At 57.2% G+C, this 24,563-nt stretch overlaps 1 protein-coding gene across 1 annotated transcript in view; it reads right to left on the bottom strand.

Moving 5' to 3' along the window:
* Positions 1-10,720: 10,720 nt before the first annotated feature.
* The window catches only part of CBFA2T3 (CBFA2/RUNX1 partner transcriptional co-repressor 3), a 65,761-nt gene continuing 51,918 nt past the window's right edge, over positions 10,721-24,563 (bottom strand). The window contains exons 7-13 of the mRNA XM_065416639.1: positions 20,018-20,199; positions 18,319-18,569; positions 16,401-16,486; positions 15,120-15,315; positions 13,353-13,421; positions 11,660-11,850; positions 10,721-11,142 (exon numbers count right to left, since the gene is read on the bottom strand). Of these exons, the coding sequence (XP_065272711.1) occupies positions 10,810-11,142; positions 11,660-11,850; positions 13,353-13,421; positions 15,120-15,315; positions 16,401-16,486; positions 18,319-18,569; positions 20,018-20,199 (1,308 nt within the window). The 3' untranslated portion in view covers positions 10,721-10,809. The remainder of the gene's footprint in view (positions 11,143-11,659; positions 11,851-13,352; positions 13,422-15,119; positions 15,316-16,400; positions 16,487-18,318; positions 18,570-20,017; positions 20,200-24,563) is intronic.

Genomic DNA, 24,563 nt, shown 5'->3' with positions numbered 1-24,563 from the left:
ACTGAAATGTGGCTGCTGCAGCCATAGCCCTTTGCATTGCCAGAGCACAGCCCTGACGTTAGAACTAGGCAAGCGGATAATTCCACCTGTGCCCAGGGCAAACCAGTCCAATGCCACCAGCACTGGAGGAACAGAAAGTAACAGGCAGATCTGGGGGACACCCCATTCCTGCAGCAGGGGGACCCTGCTTCACCCTTTACCTTGCTTGGAAGCCAAACATTTTGAGCACTCCCCTTCTCACAAACAAATCAACCCACTCTAGGGAACCTGGAGACCAGGAGGAAACTACACCTGGGGCAGCCCCCGCCAGCTCTCCATTTGATACATCAGCAGCCAATCGCAGGCAGCGGTGACCCACCCAGGGGCGGAGGGGTCACAGCCCAGCTGGTGTGAGCACCAGAGCTCCCTGCTGGGGGGGGTCAGACCAGCTCATAGGTTATCTCTGCTGGGGGAGAGGGTTTGGCAGTACAGCTCCTTTAGCTCCTTGGGTAGCAGCTTCTGTGCTTCAAAGCAGCAGGTGGGGGGTTCTAGATCCCTAGTGATTAGATAGCTGATCACACTAGTGTCCTACTCTACCTTGTTATGGGGGTCACCTTACAGCTCCTGTTCCCCTCTGAGCTGCTTGCAGGTAATGTCACTGCTCCTTCCCCCTTTAAGGGTGCACTGAGGCATCTCTGCCCAGAATTTTTTTGGAATGGGCGGCTTAGGTGGTGGAGGGAACTAAATATTACCTCTCCCCAGGAGCCTCCCTTTGAATCCAGACGGGCTCGCACCGAGCTGTGCATGGCCCCCTAGACTGCAGTGAGGGTCCCTGCCAGCTGGAGTTGCCGGGCATTGGCAGAGCTATGTGTACGTGTCTGGGATGTCCTTTGTTTGGGGCCCCAATCCAGGAAAGCAGGTGTCGACTTCAAGCATCTGGGTAGCCCCATTGGGCTAAACGGGATTACTCCCCTGGTGAAAGTTAAGCAGGTGCTGTAGTGCACGGCTGGAGCAGGGCCTTGGACTCTGCTCTCTCAGCCCCCGCAGCCAATGCTGCTCTGGTAAGAAGCCTTTCAGCCCAGTATTTCCCAGCCAGTCACCAGGGCATCCGCCCCCGTGTTTGACACCAGTGCACGGCTCTGGGCCGTGCACAGAACATTGCAGGCCCTGAAATGAAGTGAACCCCCAGTAGTTTTCGTGCACAGACATTTAGTTTCCGTGGCATTGCGAAGCTCCCCTCAACTCTCAACACTGGGGAGAGGGGGGCAGGAGAGCAATGGGCGGGGGCAGGTCAGGACTGAGATGCATTGAGTGAGGCTGCTGCGGTTCACCCCAGAGGTGGCTGCACCTCCATGGTGGAGGAACCAGCCTGCTATACACAGGGCTTGATTCACCTGAAGCCAAAGTAATGAGGACTGTGGGTCCCAGCAGTGGCAAGCCCCCTGGCAGGGGGCAGAGCAGTGCAAGGTGTCTGTCCGCCCTGCTCCAGCCAGAGAGCCCAGCTCCACAGTGCGTAGTGCTGGTTGAGCTGGGGGCATTGACGTGTGTGTGTGCGCGCGCGCGCGCTGGTTCACTACGTCCCTAACACCCTCTCAGAGTCGGCTATAAATTAAAGCAGCCCTTCCTCAGGGGAACCAACATGGCCTGGCCTGTCCAGGAGTGAATCCCTCTCCCCTGAAATGGGCCCACTTCCTGCTCCCTTTCCCCTTCCCCAGCCCCGCGCTCCTCCTCCCGTGTGCTGTTGCCCAGCCCTCCAGCTGGTGGCTCTTGTTTCCTTTCCTCCCCCTCCTGGAGCAGCGGCGCCTTGTTTCCAGATGTTTTTATCTGCTGCAGCAGCTGGCAACAAGGAGATCTAGAGGCGGTGCCAGCAACATCTGACTGTCGGGCTCTCTGGGGACCCACCAGCAAGTGCCCCAGGGGGCGCAGTTTGAGAACGGGCTTCCATGGGAGTTTGTCCCGTACGTGCAAAGCATGGGAATGCACGGTTGGGGGGGTAGAGGCCGCATTGAAATATGCCTGCTGTTAGCTAGGGATGGCGCAAATCCAGACCCCTTGGGATTTCAGTGGGGGGTTCACACAGCAAGGCCAGGAGCTGCCCCTGCGGTTTGGTTACTGGAAGGGGCCTCCTCTATTTCTGGCTTGGGCGTGGCCAAAGTCTTGTGAGATGGCCACTGTTTCAAACACTGGAAAACTTGGGCGAGGTCAGAGCGGGCGGGTCGGGAGCCAAACCCCCATGCACAGCCCTTTAACCGGAGCCCTGCCCGACCCAACCCCAGACACCCACAAGAGCTCGTCCTCAGCCCAGCTCCAGTGCCGTGGGCCTTGCCCCAGCCTAGTTTCATTTGCAAAGAGCAAAGCTGGAGGCAGGTTACGTTGAAAGGATGGAACTTTATTAAACCTTGTTCACGGCTCTGCCTGTGCGGCTGAATTGCTTCCCCATGTCCCCTCTGCTGCTGGTGTCCCCTCAAAAACAGAGAGTCCCTCCAGGGAATGGTGGCCCTCTGACCCCAGGCCCACTGATCAGGATACAGCCCTCACTGCTGTGAACAGGGGAAGTGGCCTAGCCGTTCTTCATCAAGGTTTTCAAAAGCAACGAGTGATTTTGGGGACCCATCTTGAAACATCTTAAGGGGGCTTGATTGCCAGTGGGTTGGGGATCCTCGCTGCTTGAAAATCAGGCCTCTCACATTGGTCCCCAGAATCACTGGTCACTTGAAAATTGTGGCCTTCATGCTGGGTACATGGATAGAACCAAAGTCATTCCCCAACTCCCCTCTCCCCGCCTCCTGGTTTGGCACATCGCTGGGGGAGGAGGGCAGGGGCCGAACAGAACACAAATCACAGCAGCGGATACCCCCGGGGTGATATTAAATTGTCTTTATTACACGGATACAGAGTTAAGAACAGACATAACCTGAATCATAATGTTTACATCTTTCACAGGTCAAACATACAGTACAGTTAGAGAAAGCAGGGAACCGCGGGGGAGGGGCAGCATGCCAAAAAAACTCCTATCATGTCGTCATTTCTCTGGAATGGCCACGGAAACCCACAAACAGCAGGGAGCGGGGTGGGGTGCGGGGTGCGTGATTTCTGTTTTCTCCCCTCCTTAAACTCTTTTTCCACGCACGCCCACCAGTCTATACAAGCCATGCCTCCCCCACCCCCTTTCATTCAAGTATTGCACAGTTTTACGAGTCAATCGCCTCCCAGCCCCCCGACGCTGGCACTCCCGTGGGCCTGGCAGGAGCAGGTTACTGGGTTCTGACAGGGCATGTCAGCGGCTTTCGAGACTTTTGGCAGAGTCGCTTCAGAGAGGGGGGAGCAGGAGCAGAACTGAGGGTGGGTCACATCCATCCCCGGGGCTTAGCGGAGTTCCACTCAGGCTGGGCTGAGCAGTTTGGGCTCTCCTGAATTGCTGGCTGGGTCACACCCTGGCTAGGGACAAGGAAATGTGCAAGGAAGGGGGAAATTCTGGGAGCACCTGGTGGTCTTTTTGTTTGTTTGTTTGTTTGAGGTGAGGAATCAGAGCAAATTCTCCTGGATTGCTGCTGCAAAGCCGCCTTTCAGAGGCTCAGCCGCCAGATCTGGACGGGATCCCAGAATCTGCCGCTCTGAAGAGGCTTAGCAGAAAGTCTGAGAACCTGGGTTTGCTCTGTATTTATTTTCCCTGGGCTGTGTTTACGTCTGTTTTTTTGACACCCCAAGCAGGGGTGTCCTGCTGCTGTTCTCCAAAGCAACTGACAAGCCAAGAGATGGGCTTGTTACAAGAAACAAAAACTCCCTCTGGCTCCCCAAGATCTGCCTTACATAAAACCACCAGCGCAGAGAGATGGGAAGCAGGGTCCCGCCTACCAGGGGGAGGGGATCACAGCCCAAGAAACTCCTTCTCCTCCCATTCATTGCTGTAACTAGCGTACACATGAGCCCAGCCATCCCCCACAAAGGCCGCTAAATTGGGTGGGGATGCCCATAAAGAAAAAAGAGGATCGTAAGAAAGAGGAAGAGACAAGAGCACAATATGTGTGTGTGTGTGTGTGTGTGTGCACGCGTACAGGGAATGTATGGTGAGTTCACATGGGGCAATGGCCAGAAGCAAGACAGCTGCACCAGCAGCACTGGCTCTGTTTTGCCCCTACAGAATAGATCACACCCAGGTAATTTCTGCCTGTGTTTGCTGGTAAGCGTGTGACCGGAAGGATGTTGCTGGCAGTCTCAGGGAGACTGACTCGCCTGTGCTATAACTGCCTCCAAGTAGCCTAGGCGTGGGCTGGGGGGATCTAAGCCATGAGACGCAACCAGTTGGCATTCAAGAACCATTGGCGCACATCACAGGTGCACCCTGAGAAGTGCACCCAACACCTGCCTCCCCGGGGCGATGCACCCTTGGTGCTTCGCTGTTCACCCAGCTGTGCCTGTCCCACGCTCCCCTGTCCCGGAGCCTGACTCCCACTAGGAAGATTGTGCCTGGGCAGGACCTGGCTGCCAGACTTTCAGAGAAGAGCAAGACGGATTGGTGGGGGCTGGCAGGACGGCTGGAGGGGAGCTGAGAAGAGCTGCGCAATGAGGAAGGATGGAGGGATACGATTCGAGTCCTACTCCACATGTATTTTATGGGGGTGAAGCACCAAGAGCGCGATCATGTTGGCTGCAAGAAGAGAGTGTAACTAGCAGCAATGGGATGCTATTAAGAAAGGGAGAATATAGACTCTCCGGAAAACCTGGCAGTGAGACGCGGCAGACCAGGGAACAAAACACCATCACGGGGTTTATTTAAAACAGGACTAAGCAAAGCCCTAGTAAATGTACCATGTGGAACAGTCTTGCCCGGACCCTGGCATGATCTGAACAGATCCTAAGGGAGTTCTTCCAATGCTAACGTCTAGGATCACCACTAAACTCTGGCCAGCCAATCCAATGGCTGCGTCCGGCACTCGCGTGCTAGAGCCGCACTGGCATGAGGTCCCTGGGGTGCGGCTCTGCCCAGCTGGAGCAGGGCAGGAGGGAGGTGCTTTGGTTTCAGCTTGGATTTCAATTTGGAAACTTGAGGGATGGGCCCAAGTTAAAGAGCCCCCCATGGAAATGGGTCCACGGTGAGTCACGCGTAAAGCCAAACAAAACCCCCATCTCGCTGTCCCTGTGTCAATAAACGGCTCCGCCCCTCGGGCGCATGCTCTAAACTCTCTGATCCTATGTGCAGCGCAGGGCCGGGCTCCAGCACCGAGAAAGAACCTGGCCTCAGGAATGACCTGCCAAACACGCCCGCTTCCCTCCGCCCCTGGGAACAGGAAGGTGACCTGAATGAACGCGGCACCATGCTGGGCCGAGACACACATTGATTGCAAACGATGAGCCAGTCCTGCAGAGAACCACATGCCCAGTGACGTCAATGGGATTGGAGGACACATGGTGCCACCCGAGATGTCCCGGATCCCAGATGCCTTTGTGCTGAGCTGAGGTTGTTCTGACCTCACCACTTCTTTAGCCACAAAACCATCCCCCACCCCTGCCTGGGGTTGGGCTCATCCCCTGTTTTTCTCCTCACTGCCCCAGGGCCGCTGGAAGGAAAGCAGCAGGCGCCCTCCCTCCCACACTCCTGCTGCTCCCCAGGCAGAGCTGCCATGTGGGGAGGGTCACCCAGCTTAAATAGCTCCTGGCACGGGCTGCAGGAGGGGCGAAACATTGGCCCTTCCTTTTCTGATCATCTTCAGGGACTTCACAAAAAGAGGCCCAAAGAGCCACCACCCAGGAGAGAGAAATCTCCCAATTGCCCCCTATACCCGTCCCCCCAGTAATATGCACGGGGACAGCTCCTGGGCCCAGGAGAGTCAGCATTCCCTGGATTTTTGGCCTAGGTTAAGTTCCTTTTCCTACACAAGCTGGGCCTACACTGTAACCATGAGGCAGGTGGATACGCAGTGGAGCAGGCCAAATTCTGCTCTTAGTGACATCCCTGCAAACCCCATGGAGACAAAGCGCTTGCAGGTAAGTCACTGAGAGCAGAATCTGGCCCACTGCAAGGCGTACACACAACACGCACTACACAATCTAACCATGATGCTTTGCCCCAGGGATTTAAAACCTGCTGACATGGCCATGGCTGAGGAGGCTATTAACTCTCCCAGCTGTTGTATGTTCCACTGGGAATAACATTCCCAGGCAATGGGGGGCACTGGCAGAGGAATCAGGGATTAGCAGGACACAGGAGGGTGAGGTGACCCTGCAAAGCCCACACATAAGAAAGCTCTGACTGAGGAGGTTTAGCAAGACCATCTCACAACGAAAGAGCCTGGAACCGCATGCATCCTCTAGCCCTACCCATAGGAGCCAGCGAGTGGTTTTCTCTATTGCTGCCGCCTGCTTTTCTTTGTGCCACCCTCTTGCCCACGAGCGTCACTGTCTGGGAAGCTGCATACTCCTGTTGGTTTTTTGGCCACTGAAATACTCTATTTTAAAGCTTTCCGGTTTGGACTTCCGCAAGAGGCTCCCCTCCCGATCACCTCTCCCCTCCCAGAGATTTTGGTTTGAAGGCAAGCTTGTTGAGTTCTTTTTAAATGGGGTTATTTCCTTTCTATACAATTGTCGTCTATGGTTTTTAAGCAAGTTGGAGGTAGAGCGGCAGGGTCCAGATGCTGAGCAGATGTGAGATGGATGGGACAGAGAGGCGGCCGAAATTCAAGCACAAGAGGAGGTTTAGAAAAATAACAAACACTACGAATGGCAGGATGAACCCTGCGGTTAATGACATCTGAAAACTCTTATATATTACCTCTTTTCATGAAATATAAGAAAAATAGACAATATACATATACCACGTGATAAATAAACACAACAATCGTTCTTAGGGCGAGTGATGCATGTCAGAAAACCAGGGTCAGAACCTAACGCTGGATGAATGAGGCTGCGGAAGGAAACAAACAGAAGCTACGAATTCTCCGGTTTGGCCCATTAAAAGGTCTTTGGCTGGATTCGCTGCAAGCTACCGTCAAATGGTTGGTAAACAACCCCCAGCAATAGCTCCAGCCCAGCGAGTTAGGGCAGCCCGGCTGGTTTGCAGCACACGGCTCCCGCAGAGGGACCAGTCTCTGCACAGCTTCACCTTGGGCTTCAAGACTCACTACAGGTCCTAGGGAGACCTTCAGCAATGCAGAGAGATCAGTCCAGTGGCATTGCTGCTGGGACCGGCCTGCGTCAAACAGCAAATCAGTTCCAGGGGAGGAAGTTCTGCACTCACAGATATTTACAGGCTGCTTTGTCTCTTACTGTGTCCCTCCTCTCATCCCTCACCGAGGATGTGACCTTCCTCTGGAGAGCAGCAGTTGGGACTTTAGAGGAACTGTCTCTCGGGGGTGGGGGGCTCATGTGGGCTGGTATTTTCCAGGAGAAGATTCTTACTAGCCCGGAATCCAGGCCTGCTTTAGAAAGACCAGGCTGCCATGGGGTTGGAGGAAGTTAAGGAAAGTCTTCCACAGTTCCCCAGGGATGTAAGCTTCCAACAGCGTAAGGTGTCCAGATTGTCATGTGAGGACACGTCAGGGCCGCCCGGGGGGGGGGGGAGCAAGTGGGGCAATTTGCCCCAGGCCCCGGGCCCCGCAGGGGCCCCCATGAGAGTTTTTCGGGGCCCCTGGAGCAGGGTCCTTCACTCGCTCCGGGGCCCCCGGAGCTTCTTCCGCTCCGGGTCTTCGGCGGCAGTTCGGCGGCGGGGGGTCCTTCCGCTCCGGACCCACTGCTGAAGTGCCCTGAAGACCCGCGGCGGGGAGTCCTTCCGCCCTGGGACCTGCCGCCGAAGCGCCGGGTCTTCGGCAGCGGGGGCCCCCCGCCGCCAAAGACCCCAGGCCCCCTGAATCCTCTGGGCGGCCCTGGGACACGTTACCGTGTAGGCATGGCGGGGGAGAGGAGGGCTACAGAATGGGGGTGCTTCTGGCACTTGTTGGCTCCTGGCCGAGTTCAAATGCTGCCGGGTTCGCTGAGTTCAGAACTGCCAGGTGTTCAAAGCCTGCAAACTTTGGATGTAAGAACTGTGACTTCGTCCTGCTCGAAGCCAACAGCAAAACTCTGGCTGCCTTCAATAGGATGGGATCCACGCCTGGTTCTTAAGATCTGATACCCCCATTGTGGCAGAGAGCTGAGCCAGGGGAGGGGACAGCAGGGCGCAAGGACTGCAGCATCGCACTAACAACTTCCCTCAAACCCCACTTCCTGCCTGGGTCTGTCTCGCTTTGAAATCCTAGAATCCTAGGACAAGCCGGCATCAGCTGTGGAGAACCACGTGGCACCGTCTACAGCCATCCCTCAGAGGCAGTGAAAGTACACATCAAACACAGCCCTCCACACCCTTCTCCAGGACAGCCCGTCCCAGAGCCAAGACGACACAACCAAACGGCGTCAGAGCCACATCCACTGAGAGAAACAGCCACAACCCCAAACCTCTCCATGGGAACACGCCACACTTCTGAGGAGAGACACAACATGGTCTTTACAACTTCACAGCCACCAGGAGGGAGCTTGAGTGGGGTGCAACTGAACGGGGAGGACTCACATTGGATGCGATGCAGCTAAGAGACCCAGGGCTCACAACTAGAAAAGAAAGGGCAAAGCAGACCCAACCGCAGTGGGACCGAACAATGCCGCCTAGCCCTGCATGTATCCATTGTGCTAAACAAAGGACTCCTTGTTGTTCCAAAACCTGAATCGATGTTCTAAAGAACCACACAGTGCTTCTGAAAACGGTAGAAACAAGGGCGAGGTTCGGGGGTGGGTTGCAGGGGAGAGGAAAACATCCAAACACAGCCACCTTAGGGTTCTGAGTCAATCGCCCTCAGCCAAACCTCCCTTTGCAATGACTAGTGACTGGGAACTTTTGATCTGAAATCCCTACTTTTTTAAAAACACACGTGATGGATTTTGCAACTCCGGAAAACTAATGCTCCTACTGAGCACGTGGATTTTGCTTTTTTTTAAAACCTATTTCCTAAACTTTACATAGTTCAGTGGTTTATCTTCATTTTTTTTTTATTTGGCAAACGTCTCTTCTTTTATTATTATCATTATTATTATTTTTTTGGACCTCTTCAAATACTATATACATTCACATTAACGTACAATATTTGCCCTGACCGTGGCTGGGCAGTCTCCAGCTTTCTCCCTTTCTGCAGCCATGTCACTTTCCATATTGCACTCCCGTCCTCTGTGCGTTATACACGATGCAAGAAATGCAAAATAATCTACATTGTCTTTTTTTCCTTCTCTAAGAACAAGTGTTTGTTTGTTTCCTTTCTTTCCTCCTAGAAACTGTTGCAAAATCGTATGAGGGGACGCGGGGTGGGAAAAGAAAAAGCGAAAGCGAAATAAAATAACCCAATGACAATGTTCATCACAGGACTGGAGAAAACATCTGGAGAACAAGTAGACACAAAAGCAAGGGGGTCTATCTACAGGCAATCGAAAGAGTCTTCAGAAGGGGAAAAACAAAAGGTGTCTTTTTTTTTTCCTGTGAAAGGTTGAAGGAGTAAGGACGGCAGTCACAAGATACTGGAGCTAGAGGTGGGGTTATGGAGAGCAGAGAGAGGTAGTGGAGGAGTACAAGAAGCAGAAGGTACTGGTGCAATTGCTTTCTGCTCACACTCTGACGAGCAGTGGAGAATCAACGACAGATTGTCACAGTTCAGTTTGAAATGATGCTCTCTCTGGAACAGGACCGGGATCTGAAGGTTCTTGTTCATTAGCACGCTCTCCTAGGCAAGTGAAACACGTTTATAATCCACAGAGGGAGGGAGCACACAATGTTGGCTCCCCGTCACACACACACACACACACACACACACACACACACACACACACACACACACGCAAAAGTTGTGTATCTTTTTTTGTTTGTTTTTGCTTTATTTTAATAAAATTCTTTAAATCCACAGATGCGCGTCCTTCCTCCTTCAAGGTACGTGTGGATGCTGAGAGTCCAGCGCAAGAACCCACCCCACCCCACCAAAGAATGCAAGGAGTCCAAGAGCGCCGGCTTGCCTTTGGCCAGTCGTCGTGGTTTGGTTGAAAGGGATACGTGCTGCTCCTTGTTTCACAAAAAACAAACCAAAACCATCAACCGAAAAAGTAAAAATAACCAACAACAGAACCAAAAAAACTTTGGCAGTGGAAAAAAAGTTTGGATTTTTTTGTTTGTTTGTTTTTGGATTTCCTTTGGAGCAGAGGTGAGTCTGGTATGTTCTTGGCTAGCTAGCAAGGTAGTTTACAGGTAAGCTTCCTTTACTTGGTTTTACTTTGTTTTATTTGTTTTTTGGATTTTTTTTTTTACTTAAAGCCAAAGAGTTTGACGTTTTTATTTTTATTTTATTTATTTTTTTACAAAAAAAAAAAAAAGAAAAGAAAAACGAAAAAGAGAAGAAGTTTCTTGCCTTCTAAAATTGAAATCCTTCATCATGCCGTCCCCCGGCCGCACCGGGAGGGAGATTTCACACACACACGCACATCCCCGAGTCAAGGTGCGTAGAGTTTGTGGACAAATTCCTTGTCCGAAAAGAAGAAAACAAACAAACCGACGCCGACGCCGATAATAACTCCCCAAATCATAGAAAACCGAAGCGAGAACAGAGAAGATTGGTATTTGCCTTAACTCCACTTAAAGCCCAGTTTGAGGATCCGTGAGGATTACATATGAGAGATCGAGAGGTCATTTGGAGGTCACAGAAGAGTCAGGTAGCTGAGGAAGTTGCATTGAATGCAGTTAGTTTTTCTTTTGGAGAGAAGCAGTAGCAGCAGTGACATTCTGTAGGTTTCTCTGTTTCTTTCCCCTCTGTTGGCTGGCCAGTTGGTCGGTTAGCGTGATGCCGTTTCCAGAGGAGCTGGGGTGGCCGGCGTGCCGGAGCGCGACGCAGCAGCCGAGCCGGTTTCGCTGGGGCTGGCGGCCATGGTGGCCACGCTGGTGATGGAGGCGCTGACAGCCACCACATCCGGTTGAGCTGAGCCCACCCCTAAGCCCACCCCCGAGGAAGGGGCTGCGCCAGCGGAGGCCTGGAGGCCCTGCAGAGTCTGCCCACAGACGTGGTGGTGCTTCTCCCAATCCTTGTGCTGGCAGAAGGAGCCGCAGTAACGGGCCGTGTTGCATCCGCTGCAGGTCTCGCTGGCCTTGCGCCCGCAGTTCCAGCAGCTCTGTACGAGAGGGCGAAAGCAGAGACATCAGCGTCGGGGCGGTGCAGCCTGGAAGAGAGACCCAGCCCCGCTAGACACCCCCTGGGGGATGGAACCGTCCAAAGGATCCCGAGCACCCACTGAACACAAGAGACCTCTGTCTTAGGTCTTAGGTTCAGGCCCCCAACGAGTACAATTTCCCTGGCCGCTTTCAGGCAGTCCCCGGGCGGGTGGCACTAGTTAGATTTCACTGTATTGGATCTTTCTAAACCCTCAGTACCTGGGGGAAGGATGGGCCGAGCGTGGCGTGGGAGCTGGGATGCCCCCACGGTGCACGGTGAATTGCCTGCTGATCTGGTTTAAAAACCAGGCTCCTGAGCTCTAAATGCTTGAACTCTGGGGTTGTAACGGGGCAGCCCCCTCACAGCAAGCTTCCAACCCTGGCTCTCACGCTGGGGGCGCACGCGGTGTCAGCACGCCAAGGGTTAAACTCTACTACCCTAGCGAGCACTGCGCAGCGGGGCGAGCTCGCCTCTACCTCACTCGAGTCCTCCTGCTGATTGATCACCGTCAGCGCGTCCTCGGAAGCCTGGCGCTTGGCCTCCGCCAGGGCCCTCTCCATCTTGGCTCGCTCGGTAGTGATCAGCTCATGGGCCTTGCGCTCCGCGTCCGACACCGCCTTCTGGAGCTCGGACATGGCCTGGCGCTTCACCTCGTTCACAGCTTCTTCTGAAAGGAAGAGCAAAGCTCATGTAGCGCAGCCAGCGAGCCGACGGCCCGCAGGGGCAAGCCACCAGCAGGAGACCAGATGGCAAGTCTGGGCAGCTGCTACCTGGGGTTTTGCTATCAAGGTTGGGAGGCCTGACTTTCCGTAACACAGCTGGCAGCACAGACCAGCCCTTTGCACACGTGCATACACACATGAACATGCACACACACGCATGTGCACACACGTGCGCAGACACATGAACACACCCATGCACACACACTGTGTGAATGCATAAATGCTCGTGCAAACGTGTGCCTAGCTCTCAGGCGGAAGAAGGGGGGAACTGCCAGACTGGCTCAGACCTATGGCCCAGCCAGCCCAGTATCCTGTCTTTAGCAGTGGGTAGCACCAGAGGCTAGGTGGTGCAAGAACCCGCCCAGAGTGTACAGCTGTGGCAGAAGCAGCCCATAGGGGGAAGTTTCCTCCTGACCACTGGCAGCTAGGGGTTGGTTTCTACCCTGATGCACCCCTTCTAACTGCAGAGGGTCTTGTTATCCACATAACCATCTGTCAACCACAGCGCATGCTATGGAGGAAAAGCACGTGCAGTGAGGGGTTCAAAAGGAAGCTTCTGGGAGGGCAGGGGCATCTTAAAACACAGTAAGAACAAGGGGAGAACGCCTTGACCATGTTCTCTATCGCCTGTCTTTTACAGACTCGCCCAGCGCCGGCGCCAGGCTGAGCCACGGCCCATCACGCCCAACAACCAAGCATGAGCTTTTCTGAAAGCCTGGGCTGCCCAAGGAGAGCAGCTTGGGTGCCTGCTCCAGCAGAGGGACGGCAGGAAATCCCACGTGTCCACGGTAGGTCTTGGCAGAGAAACCCTCCATGGAGTTCAGATCCCCCCCTGCTCTCCCGGCGACGGGCCATCCAAAGGCACAAACTAAACTGCAGGGAACAAGCGGGAGGAGCGGCTTCTGGGGTCCGGCACCATCAGAAACGATGGGAGCTTGTTCCCCCTCATCCCTGCCCTCCAGCCCCATGGAGTGCTCTACATGTAAGGGTGCCCCAGAGAGACAGGGCTAGAAAACTGGCCTACAGTGGGCGCAATCCTGTCCGTAAGCTCCCGAGTTCGGTCTGGGTGTGAAAGTCCCTATGGGACTCATCCAAGGCCCTCGGGAGCCAGTGGAAAGACTCCCATTGACTTCAATGGGCTTCGGATCAGGTCCCACCCCCCTCCCAGCCGCTGGTTCGGGGGACAAGGAAGGAGGCATAGGGATGACATTTCCGTGTAACGCTCGCCAGTCCCCAGGGTGTCCTAATGAGCAGGGCTCCTTCCCCCGATCTCAGCCCCCGAAACACAGCAGGGGAATTCCACCGAGGCCCAGGCAATAGACCCAGGGATGTGTTTGGCCTCAGGCTTGGCCGGGCACGGTTTGGGCCCCCCGGACTCATGCACTGCCTCACGCCGGGCAGTGCCGCGCCAGGCTGTGGACAGGGGATCCCACGGTGGCACACTCACCAGCTTTCCTCCAGATTTCCTCGGGCATGTAACCAGAGAGGGGCCTGGGCACAAACTCCCGGTGAGTGTCTGAAAACAAGAGGGGAGAGGAACAAATTGGAAGAAATGAAGCGTGTCCAACCTAACCAACAGCCCAGGAGAGCTGCGCTACAGTGCGGTCAGTGCTGAGACCGACAGCGACACAGTGGAAACCATCCCTGCCTGCTCTTGCCTCCAAGATACACACAGAGCTGCTGTGGGAGCTGCTAACGCCCTGGGCCGGGTTCTCCTCTGCCTGGCACCTGGCGCCGTGATACCTGGGCAAAGGGCGTGTCAAGTGCAACCCACTCAAAATGGTGCCTGAGTTGGCATTGGTGTGAATGACGACACAAGCGCAGGGCAGGGGGCCATTAGCTCTGTTTCACAGACGGGAGTACTCGGGTTGCTCTGTATTTGGTTTCGCTGCGAGGGTTTTAGTGGGCGGAGCAGAGTGAACTTCAGTGGCTGTAAAAGTGAGCCCTGGAACGTCCCAGCTAGACCCAGGCATAGTGCAGGCTTTGCCCACTCCGGCGAGAAACACCCAGGACGGCCCCCACGTGGCTCAGTGAATACACCTGTCTTGAGTAGATACTGATCTTCACTGGGGACCTACCTGAGAACTGGGCTCTCCTTCCAGGGCTTTCAAGGCTAGGGCATCCCCTGCCAGGCTCTCTCTGGAAGCCACCCACCTTTTGGTTTTTAGTCGCAATACAATGCGCCTGGCAGCCCAGTGACCGCGGCGAGCTGTGGGAGGAACTCTAGCCTCCTGCGGTGATGCTTTGCAGAGGGAACGGGAATGGAGCGTCTCAGGGGAAGGGAACCACCAAGAGCTGGAGTGAAGCTCTCTGCCATCGGCACCCGCTGGTGATGGGGTGCAGCACCAGGGCCCCAAGACCAGCAGGCATGAGGTCCTGCTGAGGGGATGGCTGGGGCCAGGGCGGGGAAGCCTTTTCCCTCAGTCACTAGGGGCTGGCGGGTAACAAGGCCTGGTGGCATGGCTGAGATTTCAGAGGTCTGTGACATTTCGTTCCCTTCTGTCACCTTGGCTGATGAGCTCATGCCACTGAAGGCACCTTCCATCTTGGTCACTGTTCCCTCAAGAACACAGAGCCGCTCGGCCCTTCCGACAGAGCCGGGCTGGCGGCGCCCAGGGGCTGTTCTCTGTCTCAGGCATTGGGGGCTGTCGGGACAGTTTCCACTTGCTCAGGGCAGCGAAGTCCCCCCCTGGGGTGGATGCTGACAGTACGTATCGGGGGAGCACCAGGGCTGCTGCTGGGTTCTGATCAAATTCACGGGTGACCCCAAACGGGAGAGAGGGGGCATCTCGCGGGGAGGAGAGAGCCGAAGGGCAGAGAGACCCGACGGCGAGATGGGAGCAGCACGGCTGCAGGCAATGCGGGGAGGGATTGATGGTAAAGTCCTGCACCCAGGAGAGGAAAGAGACAGCCCAGAGACTGAATGGAGGATGGTACCCAGCAGCCACGCCCCGGGCACTTTACACTGAGGTCACTTCGCTTCTGAGCGCTGTTCGGCCCAAGCCCTCCAGCTGCTGCAGGGGAGAGGCTCGGCAGGGGGTGCCCAGGTGTTTGTGGGGTTGCTCTGCTAAAGCATCCAGCTCTTTGCAAGCTCTCCAAACAGACCTGGGCTGGACACCCGGGAGGCAGCCTAGGAAGGCGCCGCCCCGGCCCTGAGTCACTCTGCTACGCCCGCGCCGTGCGGGGAAAGCCGCTCCGCTGGGCTCGTCAGTACCTAATGGGGGGGCCTCGGAGTTGGAGGAGCTGTTGTGGGGGCGGGGTGGGGGGTTGGGGCCTTTCTTCATGTCTTCAGCATCGCTGTAGCGGCGGATCCAGTGGTTGAGCTCCTCGCGGTCGGCCTCCTGGCAGCGGCGCAGCACGGTGAGGGAGCGCCGCGTCTTCTCCACCATGTCCATGATGCAGTTCAGCAGCTGCCAGAGAGCAGGAGGGAGAGCACAGGTAAGGCCTGGGCACGGGGTACATGCTGGGGGGTATCTGCACCAGTGCAAACCCCCAGGATGCATGTGCTGTCTCAGGGTAAGATGGGCTTGCACTGGTGCGTCTCACCCCGGTATGTGATGCATCTGTGCAAGCCCCAGTTTGCACCGGGGGAGCGTGTCTACAGCAGGTTTGTGTCTGTCCCGATTTGCACTGAGGGGAGTGTGTCTACAGCATGTTTGTGTCTGTCCTGATTTGCACGGGGGGTGTGTGTCTACAGCAGGTTTGTGTCTGTCCCGATTTGCACGAGGGGAGTGTGTCTACAGCACGTTTGTGTCTGTCCCGATTTGCACGGGGGGAGTGTGTCTACAGCACATTTGTGTCTGTCCCGATTTGCACGAGGGGAGCGTGTCTACAGCACGTTTGTGTCTGTCCCGATTTGCACTGGAGGGGAGGGAAGGGGCGTATCTACTGCAGATTTGTGTCTGTCCCGATTTGAACTGAGGGGAAGTGTGTCTACACAAGGCACGCATCAATGGAGTTACAGTCAGCACACTTCCTGTGGCTTGCCAAGCCCTGAGAAGGCGCCACCTTTGCAATGGCTGGTTCCCAGGACTTTCCCCTAGGCCAGGGCAGCCGGACAGGGCTCAGAATGGGGAACCGTAAGCCAGGGCACACAAAACGGGGTCCTGACTCAAATTCCAGCAGACAGGGACCCCAGGGCTCCAAGGAAGGGCGGGGTCCGCCAGCTGGGGGACGGAGTTCAGTTTCTGCAGGGTTCCTGGCTTAGGAAAAGCCATCCGTTTCAGGGGGGACTTCCCCGGAGCCAGGGCTACAGCAGCAGGCCCCACCTCGAATGTCAGAGAAGATGGTGAGCAGCACGGGACAGGAACCAGAGAAGTCCGGACGAGTTAACCTAGGAGCCCCTCTGTGGAGGGGCCAGAGCTCATGTTCTCTAGAGCAATTAATCCATGCCCTCCCCCTCACCCCCCCGTAGTGAGCGCAAATGCCACAGCCACCCCAGTGCCCGGCAGGGCTGCCCAGGTAACAGACAGCGGCAAGCGGGGCTGCTACGTACGTTGTTGAGGTGTTTCCACTCCTCAGCCCACTCCCTGTCTGTTAGTCTGTGGTCGATCACTTCCTCCTGGCGGGAGCCGTGCACGGCTGGAAGAGAACACGCAGGTCAGCGAGAGCCAGTCACCCTGGCCCAGAGCTCTGGGCACCCCAGGGGCTCCAGTTACGGCTGTGTTTTATGATCTGTGTTAGGACAGCACCTCGGGGCCGTGCTCCGGGATTAGGGCCCCTTGTGCCGGGAACTGTACAGAGCAAAGAGATGAGAGCAGTGCTGGCGGGCAGGGGGTGTGCCTGGCCCACGCAGCATGCTGGGAGGTGTCGTGCAGGGCCTGGGGCTGGAGCACGCTGCTCTGCCTTGGGCTGCACCCGCTCAAAGAGCTCGACACGGGCCGGCAGTGGAGTCACGCCCCACGGCAGGAGGGGCCGTCAGGGAAAAAGAGAGAGAGAGAGAGAGAGAGAGAGACGTTCGAAAATCAGTGCAGTCTCTATACCCTCCATATAGCCCCCACTTGGGCCAGCTCTGGAACACAGGGCACTGCCTGAGCAGCCCGGAGAGGTGAACAGTCCTTGGGGCTAACTGACAGGGAGACGCTTCGCCTGCCCTTTGCTAACCGGGGAATTGGGCTTTGGGCTGCTGCCAGAGCTGCCCATGTGCCAGGAACCGGGTCGCCCTCCCAGTCCCAGCAGCCCTGGGTCAGCACCTACACATCTGCACTGCTGCTGACGGGGGCAGCGCTCTCCTGCCAATCACTCATGGACGACCCTCTTTACCGGCCCTTCCCTGCAGGAGACCCTGCAATAACAGCTGCCCACCCCGCTCCCCGGTCCCCTTTCCAACGACTTATCTTCTCAGCGGCGGGAAGGGGGCACTGTGCAGGACCACCAAGAACTCAGCCTGCCTAGGACCCCCGGCAGCCCCAGAATGTCCGATGGATTTTCCCAGGGAGTCAGGGACTGAAATGCTGAGTGATTTGTGTAACCACTGCGCACTAACCCGGATTCTGACCAAGCTCCGCTTCTGTCCACACACCACTCAGTCTGACTCGGGTCACAAGCACTCAGGACCTGGGTCCTAGGACCCTGCTAGAGGGTGGGTCAGAGCCCGAGTCCCACTGGGACTGGGGTCGAAGCCCGGGCACTGTGCAGTGTGGCTGCAGGGCAAGCCAGAGACTCGAGTCAGAAGGGCTGTGCAGCGCAGTAGGGACACCTCGGGTACAAAGCAGTGTGGACGCTCGAATGCAGGCCCTCGAGCCTGAGTCCCCCAGACCTGGGTTTACAATGCGGTGTAGATAGGCCCTCAGCAGCTCTGCCTCTCCTCCTGAAAGATGCCTCCCGCCTTGGCTTGGTACTGCTGTGACCCCAGCAATTTTTGAGTAGCATGCCCGGGATCCGGAGTGCTGCCCTTCCTCCAGGAGAGCCATCCCCTGCTCTGCTCTCTCTAGCTACCCAGGGGCAACTCCTCTCCACGGTGTCCTTACAGCACCCGCCACAACAGGGCTCGCTTCCCTCCGCAGAGCTGGGGCCGAATCCGTCACCCGGTGTAACTCCACTGCCTACAGTGGGTTGGGCCCTCTGTCTCCACCCTGCCCCAACTGCCAGCCTCCCCCCGGCTCACCTCACCCGTCCCTTCGTTACGCTCTCAAGCCACCCAGAGCCATGGAGGCTCCCTCCCTTGGCCCAGTGCTTTGTGGTGGCCAATCCCCGCCGGACTGCGCACGCTCCAGGGAGGCAGCCTGCCCCCCGGTGAATTCCCAGGCACCTCCCCTCGGGCAGGCAGTCTAGGGTGCCCCTTCCCCCAGCCTGCAGAGCACCCCCTGCGCGGAGCAGTCTGGCCCCTGCAGCAGTGGAGGGGAAGGGATGCTCTCCGGGTCGTCTCTCAGGGAGGTCAATCCCCCCGAATGCCCACTCCGCCTCCCACTCACCCACTTGCCGGTGGCGCTCCCGGAGCTCCCTGGGGTCGGGGTGCCGGTACGTGTCCCGGTAGTGGTGTGCCATGGCCATGTCCTCCAGGCGGTAGTGCGGTGGTGGTGGCGGGGTGGGGTGGGGCAGCCCGTTGGGCTGGTGGCTCAGCCCGTTGCTGGGGCTGTACCGCTGAGCGGGGCTCATGGTGCACGGCCGTTTGCTGAGGTGTTCGGGGTGCAGAGGGTCTCGGTCCAAGCCGTTCTCTTTGGTCCTGCTCCGCGGAGGAGAAAAAGGGCGACCTGGTTACAACACTGGGAAAGGGCTTCCTGACCCTCGGCTCCTTTGCAAAGTGCTTTGAGCCCCAGCCCAGTGCTCTGGCCGCTGAGCCCAACTCTGACACTGACTCCCACGGGGGCCTTGGGCAAGTCACTGCCCTTCCGTGCCTCAGTTTCCCCCTCTGTCAAATGAGGGAGGATGATCCTGACCTACAGAACCTGAGGGTAAGTGTCCCCAGAAATGCAACTAGCTGCCAACGTATCCAGTCCAACCAGCCCGCATCATTGCGTCCTGGGTGCAGTGAGTGATTCCTCCGAGCAGGGGGAGTGCTGAACTCAGTCTGAACTAGACAGCTGTGGGCCAGATTCGTCTCTGGCTCCTGCCTGCTCATGCACTGGCCCCCTGCAGGGGCAGTCTGCTGGGTGACAGGGCACATGGCCAGGGAGGTAGGGGGCTGTATGGCTACACAGCACACTAACCCGGGCTCTGACTCAGGTTTGAGCCCCAGTCCTTCTTCTGTCCACACACCAATCAGTCTGACTCGGGTCACAAGCACTCAGGACCCAGGTCCTCAGACCCAGCTGTGGGGAGTCTCATTGTGACTCGGGGTCAAGCCCCGTCGCTGTGCAGTGTGGACACAGCTCAAGCCGCGGACCTGAGACAGAAAGGCTGTGCAGCGCAGTGTAGATATGCTAGCACGGCTGCGAGACCCCGGTCAAGCACCTGTAAGCCCCAGTTTACCATGCAGTGTGGACGCTCAAGTCCTGGCTTAGAAACCCAGAGACCCCCAGGCCCGGGTTCCATAGACCCAGGTTAACAATGCAGCGCAGACACGCTGTTGGGTGGCACTGGTCACAAAGAGGTGTGTGGCCAGGACGGCTGGAGGTGCTGATTCCTGCCCAGACAGCTCGCCTGGTGCCTGGGTAGAGATGCAAGCTGCCCACCTTTCTGGGAAGCCCCAAGGAGGCGGATGGTGGGAACTTCAGCTGCCCCCTACTGGAGTGAACCTCCCCTCTGGTGCAGGGGGCTTAGTCCTGACGTACCCCCAGATCCCAGGAGCCCCGAGGGCTGCACACGGCGGGGAAATGCTCCAGGCCCTGTGACATTCCCCATTCACAGTGATCAGGAATGGGCGCAGCTCCACACCCCACAGTGCCTGGAGTCTGGCTATGAGTGGCCCAACGTGCCTGCCATGCTCTCTGGAGCAGGGTCTCACCAGCCTGGGCCCTTGAGCTTGGGCAGGGGAAAGGCTGGCGGAGAGTACTCAGGAGATTGCCCTGCCCCAAGCCCCACCCCTAAAAGGTGGGGAGCTGGGAATGGCTTTATCCTCTCCTCCTTGCTGGGTCGCGCCCACTCGCCGCGGGCCCCGTGCTCACCGCATGACACTAGCCCCGGGAGCTGGGTGGGGCTCCCGGAAAGCAAGCGCGAGCCTCCGGGTCCTACCTGTCTGGTGTCCTCCTCTTGCCAGTCTCGGTGACCTCCAGGAGCAGCTCAGAGGAGTCGATGGGGGAAGAGGCGTTGGCATCGAGCAGCAGCTGTTCGTGCTGGGCCAGGTACTGGGCTGGGGTCTGCTTGGCCATGCGGGCGCAGTGGAGCAGCTCGCGCTGCAGCAAGGGCAGGTTGGCCTGCAAGTGGGGCAGAGACAGAGTAAAGCCCCCGCCAGCCCCAGCCACTCCCCCCCCCACCCACTTTTGCACAGACAAGCTGTCCCAGGCTGGGCTCCATTGCCTTGCAGGGGTGGGCCACGAGGGGGCTCCTTACTCTGCGTCCCTCGCAGACCGGGAAGGGCCAAGATAAACGGCAGAGGATGCTGGCCTGACAGGGAGGGAGGAGCTTCCTCAACCGCTGCTGGCTCTGCCAGAGCAGCCCCCAATGCAAGGATCCCATCTGCCTTGTCTGAACACACGGCCAAGAATTCGCCGCCCTTGGCCAAACCGCCCGTGTGGGTCAGTGCCCGGGTCTCGGGTCTCCGAGCAGCAGCGCTTCCCAGTCCCCAGGCATTGCTGGGGAAAGCAGGGGTGTAGCACACCCTTCCCCCGAACCAGCATAATGAGGTTCCCTCCCTCGAACCCCCAGTATCGGCCGGCTCAGCCTGAGCCTTGGCCGTGTTAGACACGACACGAGGATTCTCCTACACTTCTGGCCAGGAGACGTAGGAGTTACCCCATAACGACCAGCTGCAGGGTTTGTGGCACCTTTCCCGGAAGCAAGGTACAGGACACTGGAGTAGATGGATAATTGGACTGATCTAGAATGGGAATTGCTATGTTTGGGCAAACCTCCCCTGGTAACAGCAACAGACAATTGCTAGCACCTGGCCAGAATCCCAGCTGTATGGATTCAACCAAGCACCCGGGCTAAGGTCTCCCTCCATGCCTTCAGCCCCTCCTTAGCCATCAGAGTCAGGGGCTGGGAGCTCACAGGGCTTTGGAAGTCCCAAGAGTTTCTGTAACCAGCAGGCATCACTGCCGTTTGCTCCCATCCCATGGGCTCCTGAGGGGGGCTGCGGTTTGAGCTCCTCCGTTAATCATTTTGGGGCCAGGGCTGCTAGCCTTACTCGCCCTGAGGAGCGCCTTACTCAGTAAGTAGCTCCACTGATTGCACTGTTGCTGCTAATTTGAATGAAGGGTGACAGAATCAGGCCCATATATAGCCTGGCTAGGGAATGGGCTTCCCCTATCCCCCGACCCGGAGACGGATTCTAAGCCACGTAAAGCACTTGGGGCCAGATCCAACCCCAGCCAAGGGGATGGAAAGGCCCCTGTTGGATTTCAGTGGGGGGGGGGGGGGGGGTTGGATCTGGCCCACAGATGCCACAGGGATGGGCACCAGACAACCCCTGGGGATAAGACAAACACAGATCACAAAAGCCCAGGGCTTCTCCTGCCTATCAGCACATGTGGTTTACACAGGCTGCGTCCGCTCCTCCAATACCGCGGCCACTCGTGGTGCCACGTTTACTTTCCCTTAGCCAGCGCTTGGGAGCGGCTTTGGGGGTGTTCCTAGCCATGCCGCCACCCAGGCGAGAGCCCCCCCCAGGGCAGACCAGGAGAGCCCACCTGTCCCTGGGTGGGGCCATGGCCAGCTCGGACACCAAGAGTCGCTCGCCTCTGCAGTGTGTGTGTTTGCAGGGGAGGAAGGACTTGTAAATAAACTCCCCCACCCACGGAGTTTCTCAGGGAGCTTCCACCCCGAGAAGAGCATCCAAAGCAGAAATGATTAAGCAGCAGAAACACATTTTTATCCAAGCGCTTTTGCTGCCAGCCCCGGTTTTCGATTTAGGCAGCTGATCCTCAGCCAAATCGCCATCTGTTGAACATGTTCGAGTTGAGCTGAGAAAATGTGCTGCTGGAGATTTGAGGGCAGCATGCCCCTCCCCCCCTCCCCACTAGTTCCCCCTCTCCCCAGTTAAATAAATAATTTTTAAAAAATCGGAGTCTGGGAAACATACTGGGGCTGGCTGGTTGCAGTTAGCGTAATGAGAAGCAGCTGGCGTCCTAGGTGGAAACAGCTGGGCGCAGGGTGCCAGGGGATCAGACAGCACAGGGAGTGTTGTCAAATGGCTCCTCTGGCCAGAGAACCGCTGAGCCTCACTCGGGAACTGCAGCCAGGAGCCGGATTTTCAGAGCGCCCCAGGACCTGAGGTCCGGGAGCACCGGGCACAGAGGTGCCACGGAAGCCAAGCTTCTCCAGGGCACCGTCACATCGGCCTCTGCCCAAGGATCTGGAGCCAAGCCTTCCCGGCAGGGAGCACTGGCCCTCTCTGATGGGCATGTAGCTTGGAGGACAGGGCAGCATCTCCCGGAGCGGGGCAAGGAGACGTATCCTCACCCTCCAGGCTGTGGCGCTCAGTCTCCTCTAGCTTTGGACAGCAGAGGAAGAAGCATCAGAAACTGCAGGTCCTGCCCAGTGCCCAAGACATGGATCCCCCAGCTGGCCCCCTGTGCCCGCCTTCCTCAGGGGTTAGGCAAGTGGGTACAACTGCCCGAGCAACGGCACTGCAGGCAGCGGAGAGACTAGGTCCACTTGGAGCTCTGCCCCGAGAGCCAGGCCAGCAGCAATGTCCCTGATCCCCTCTCCTCCCCGGGGCCGCACTGACCGCAGCTGCCTGAGGGGCTGCTGTGCCAGGCCCAGGCACGGAATGGAAAGGGGCATTGGGGGGATCAGGGGAAAACACAATACAGACTCACAGAGCCAACTCCTTGCCCCACGGTAATAAATCCCTCACCATCTACAGCACTTTCCATAGACCACCAAACTCAACCGCACAGCAACCCTAGGAGGGACAGCTTATTATTACCGCCCTTTCACCAGTGGGGAAACTGAGGCACGGAGCAGTTACGTGACCTACCCAGGGCCATAGGAGGCAGTGTCAGAGCCCATAACTCAAAGCCTGATTTTCAGAGGTGCTGTGCACCCACAGTTCCCATTGGCATCAGTCCGACTTGCGAGAGCCCAGTACTTCTGCACGTCAGGCCCTTTTTTTGCCTCCCTGTGCCTCGGTTTCCCCATCCACATAGCAGGGAGAATAGCACCTATCTCCTGGGGGCATTGTGGGGCTTTGATTAATAGAGCCCACTCCTGCAGCCATAGAACAAAGAGCAACAGGATCAGGTCCTTCATGCTTGAGATTTTCAAACCAGTCCAGGTGACTGGCCACGTAGCTTTCATTCATGTCAATGGAACCTGGGTGTCTAAACCTCCTAGGCTGCTTTGAAAATCTCAGCCTATGTCGCTAAAGAGCTTTGAGATCCTCAGGCAGAAGCTCTGATTTTATACTCAGTTTCCCCCCGGACAGAAGGACGGGGGCAGGCGAGCCCACCCTGCCCGACGCGGCTGTGTGTGGGGCCAGCGCCGAATCGCCCCAGAGCACTCTTAAATGTTTAAACCCTTTGCCGTTTGATGGGAGTGGAATACACCGGCTCCGAGAGTGCTGGAGGCTGCTCTGGCCAGATTCCTGCGGCTAGTTCAGAGCCATCGGGATAGAACCCTTGGGGCCGGGGCGGTGGAGATAATAAAGATGCAAGGGGGGGGGGGACTTCCCACCCCCCCCTCCGATTCCTCTGATAAACAAGGGCAGCTGAAGCCAGCCCCGGAGCATTGGCTGTACATATTTGGTTTGAGAGACATGCCAGGGCGCTGAGAATCCCTCCAGAGCGGGGCGACAGAGCAGGCTCAGGGCGGAATTAAAAGGCAAATATAAAAGGGAGATTTTTAATGAATTGCACGTGGTGAGCAGCTGGGCCTAGCCCTGCTTTTTGCTGCACACAGCTCTGCATGTGGGCGAGAGCGGGAGTGCACCTGTACTGAAGAGCTGCGGGACGTCCTGGGGGCTGGGGAGGGGGCAGCACAGGTTACCCCCTCCCCACCCCCACATTTCCCAAATCAACAGACTCAGCTGCGAAGCTGGAACTGCTGAGACCGGAGAGGGAGAGCCCGGGAAAGAGAGAGGGGTCGGGCAACAGCTGAGTTAAAGCTCAGCGAGCCCCCCTCGCAGCTCCTGCTCCGGTCCAGGGCCTCCTTCCTCACCTGGGGACGTCGCCGGCTCCCACCAGGCAGCAGCCCGGTCCCAGGAGCTGCTGTATGATTGTCTGTGGGGCGAGGAAGGCTAAGTGAGGGGGGGCCCCCGACATGGCCCCAACGGGCAGGGCGCTAACGCACTATGGTGCAAAGCAAGCGGGCTTTAAGGGTTCCCTAGCGTTAATGTCGGGGGCCAAGAGTTACACCAAACTGGGCCCTGGGAGCCAAGGCCCAGCAATCTGAGAGTGGGAGGGTACAAGGAGCCAGGCCCCCGTCCTTGTCCCCTTCGGGCCCCTGGCTGATCCTGCTCTGTCTCTTTCTCATTCGTGTCATGGAAGAGCAGACGTGCAGCAAGGACGGTTCCCCGCTAGCTCCCATAGGAGGCGGGAGCTACAGGTCTGGAAAACACCCTCACATCCATGGCATGGCCAGAGACTGAGCTCCACCCACGCAGAGCTAGCGGGAGGCA

Source organism: Emys orbicularis, chromosome 14 (assembly GCF_028017835.1).
Source record: "Emys orbicularis isolate rEmyOrb1 chromosome 14, rEmyOrb1.hap1, whole genome shotgun sequence".
NCBI classification, from domain to species: Eukaryota; Metazoa; Chordata; order Testudines; family Emydidae; genus Emys; species Emys orbicularis.
This window is presented reverse-complemented; position numbering and strand designations above follow the sequence as displayed.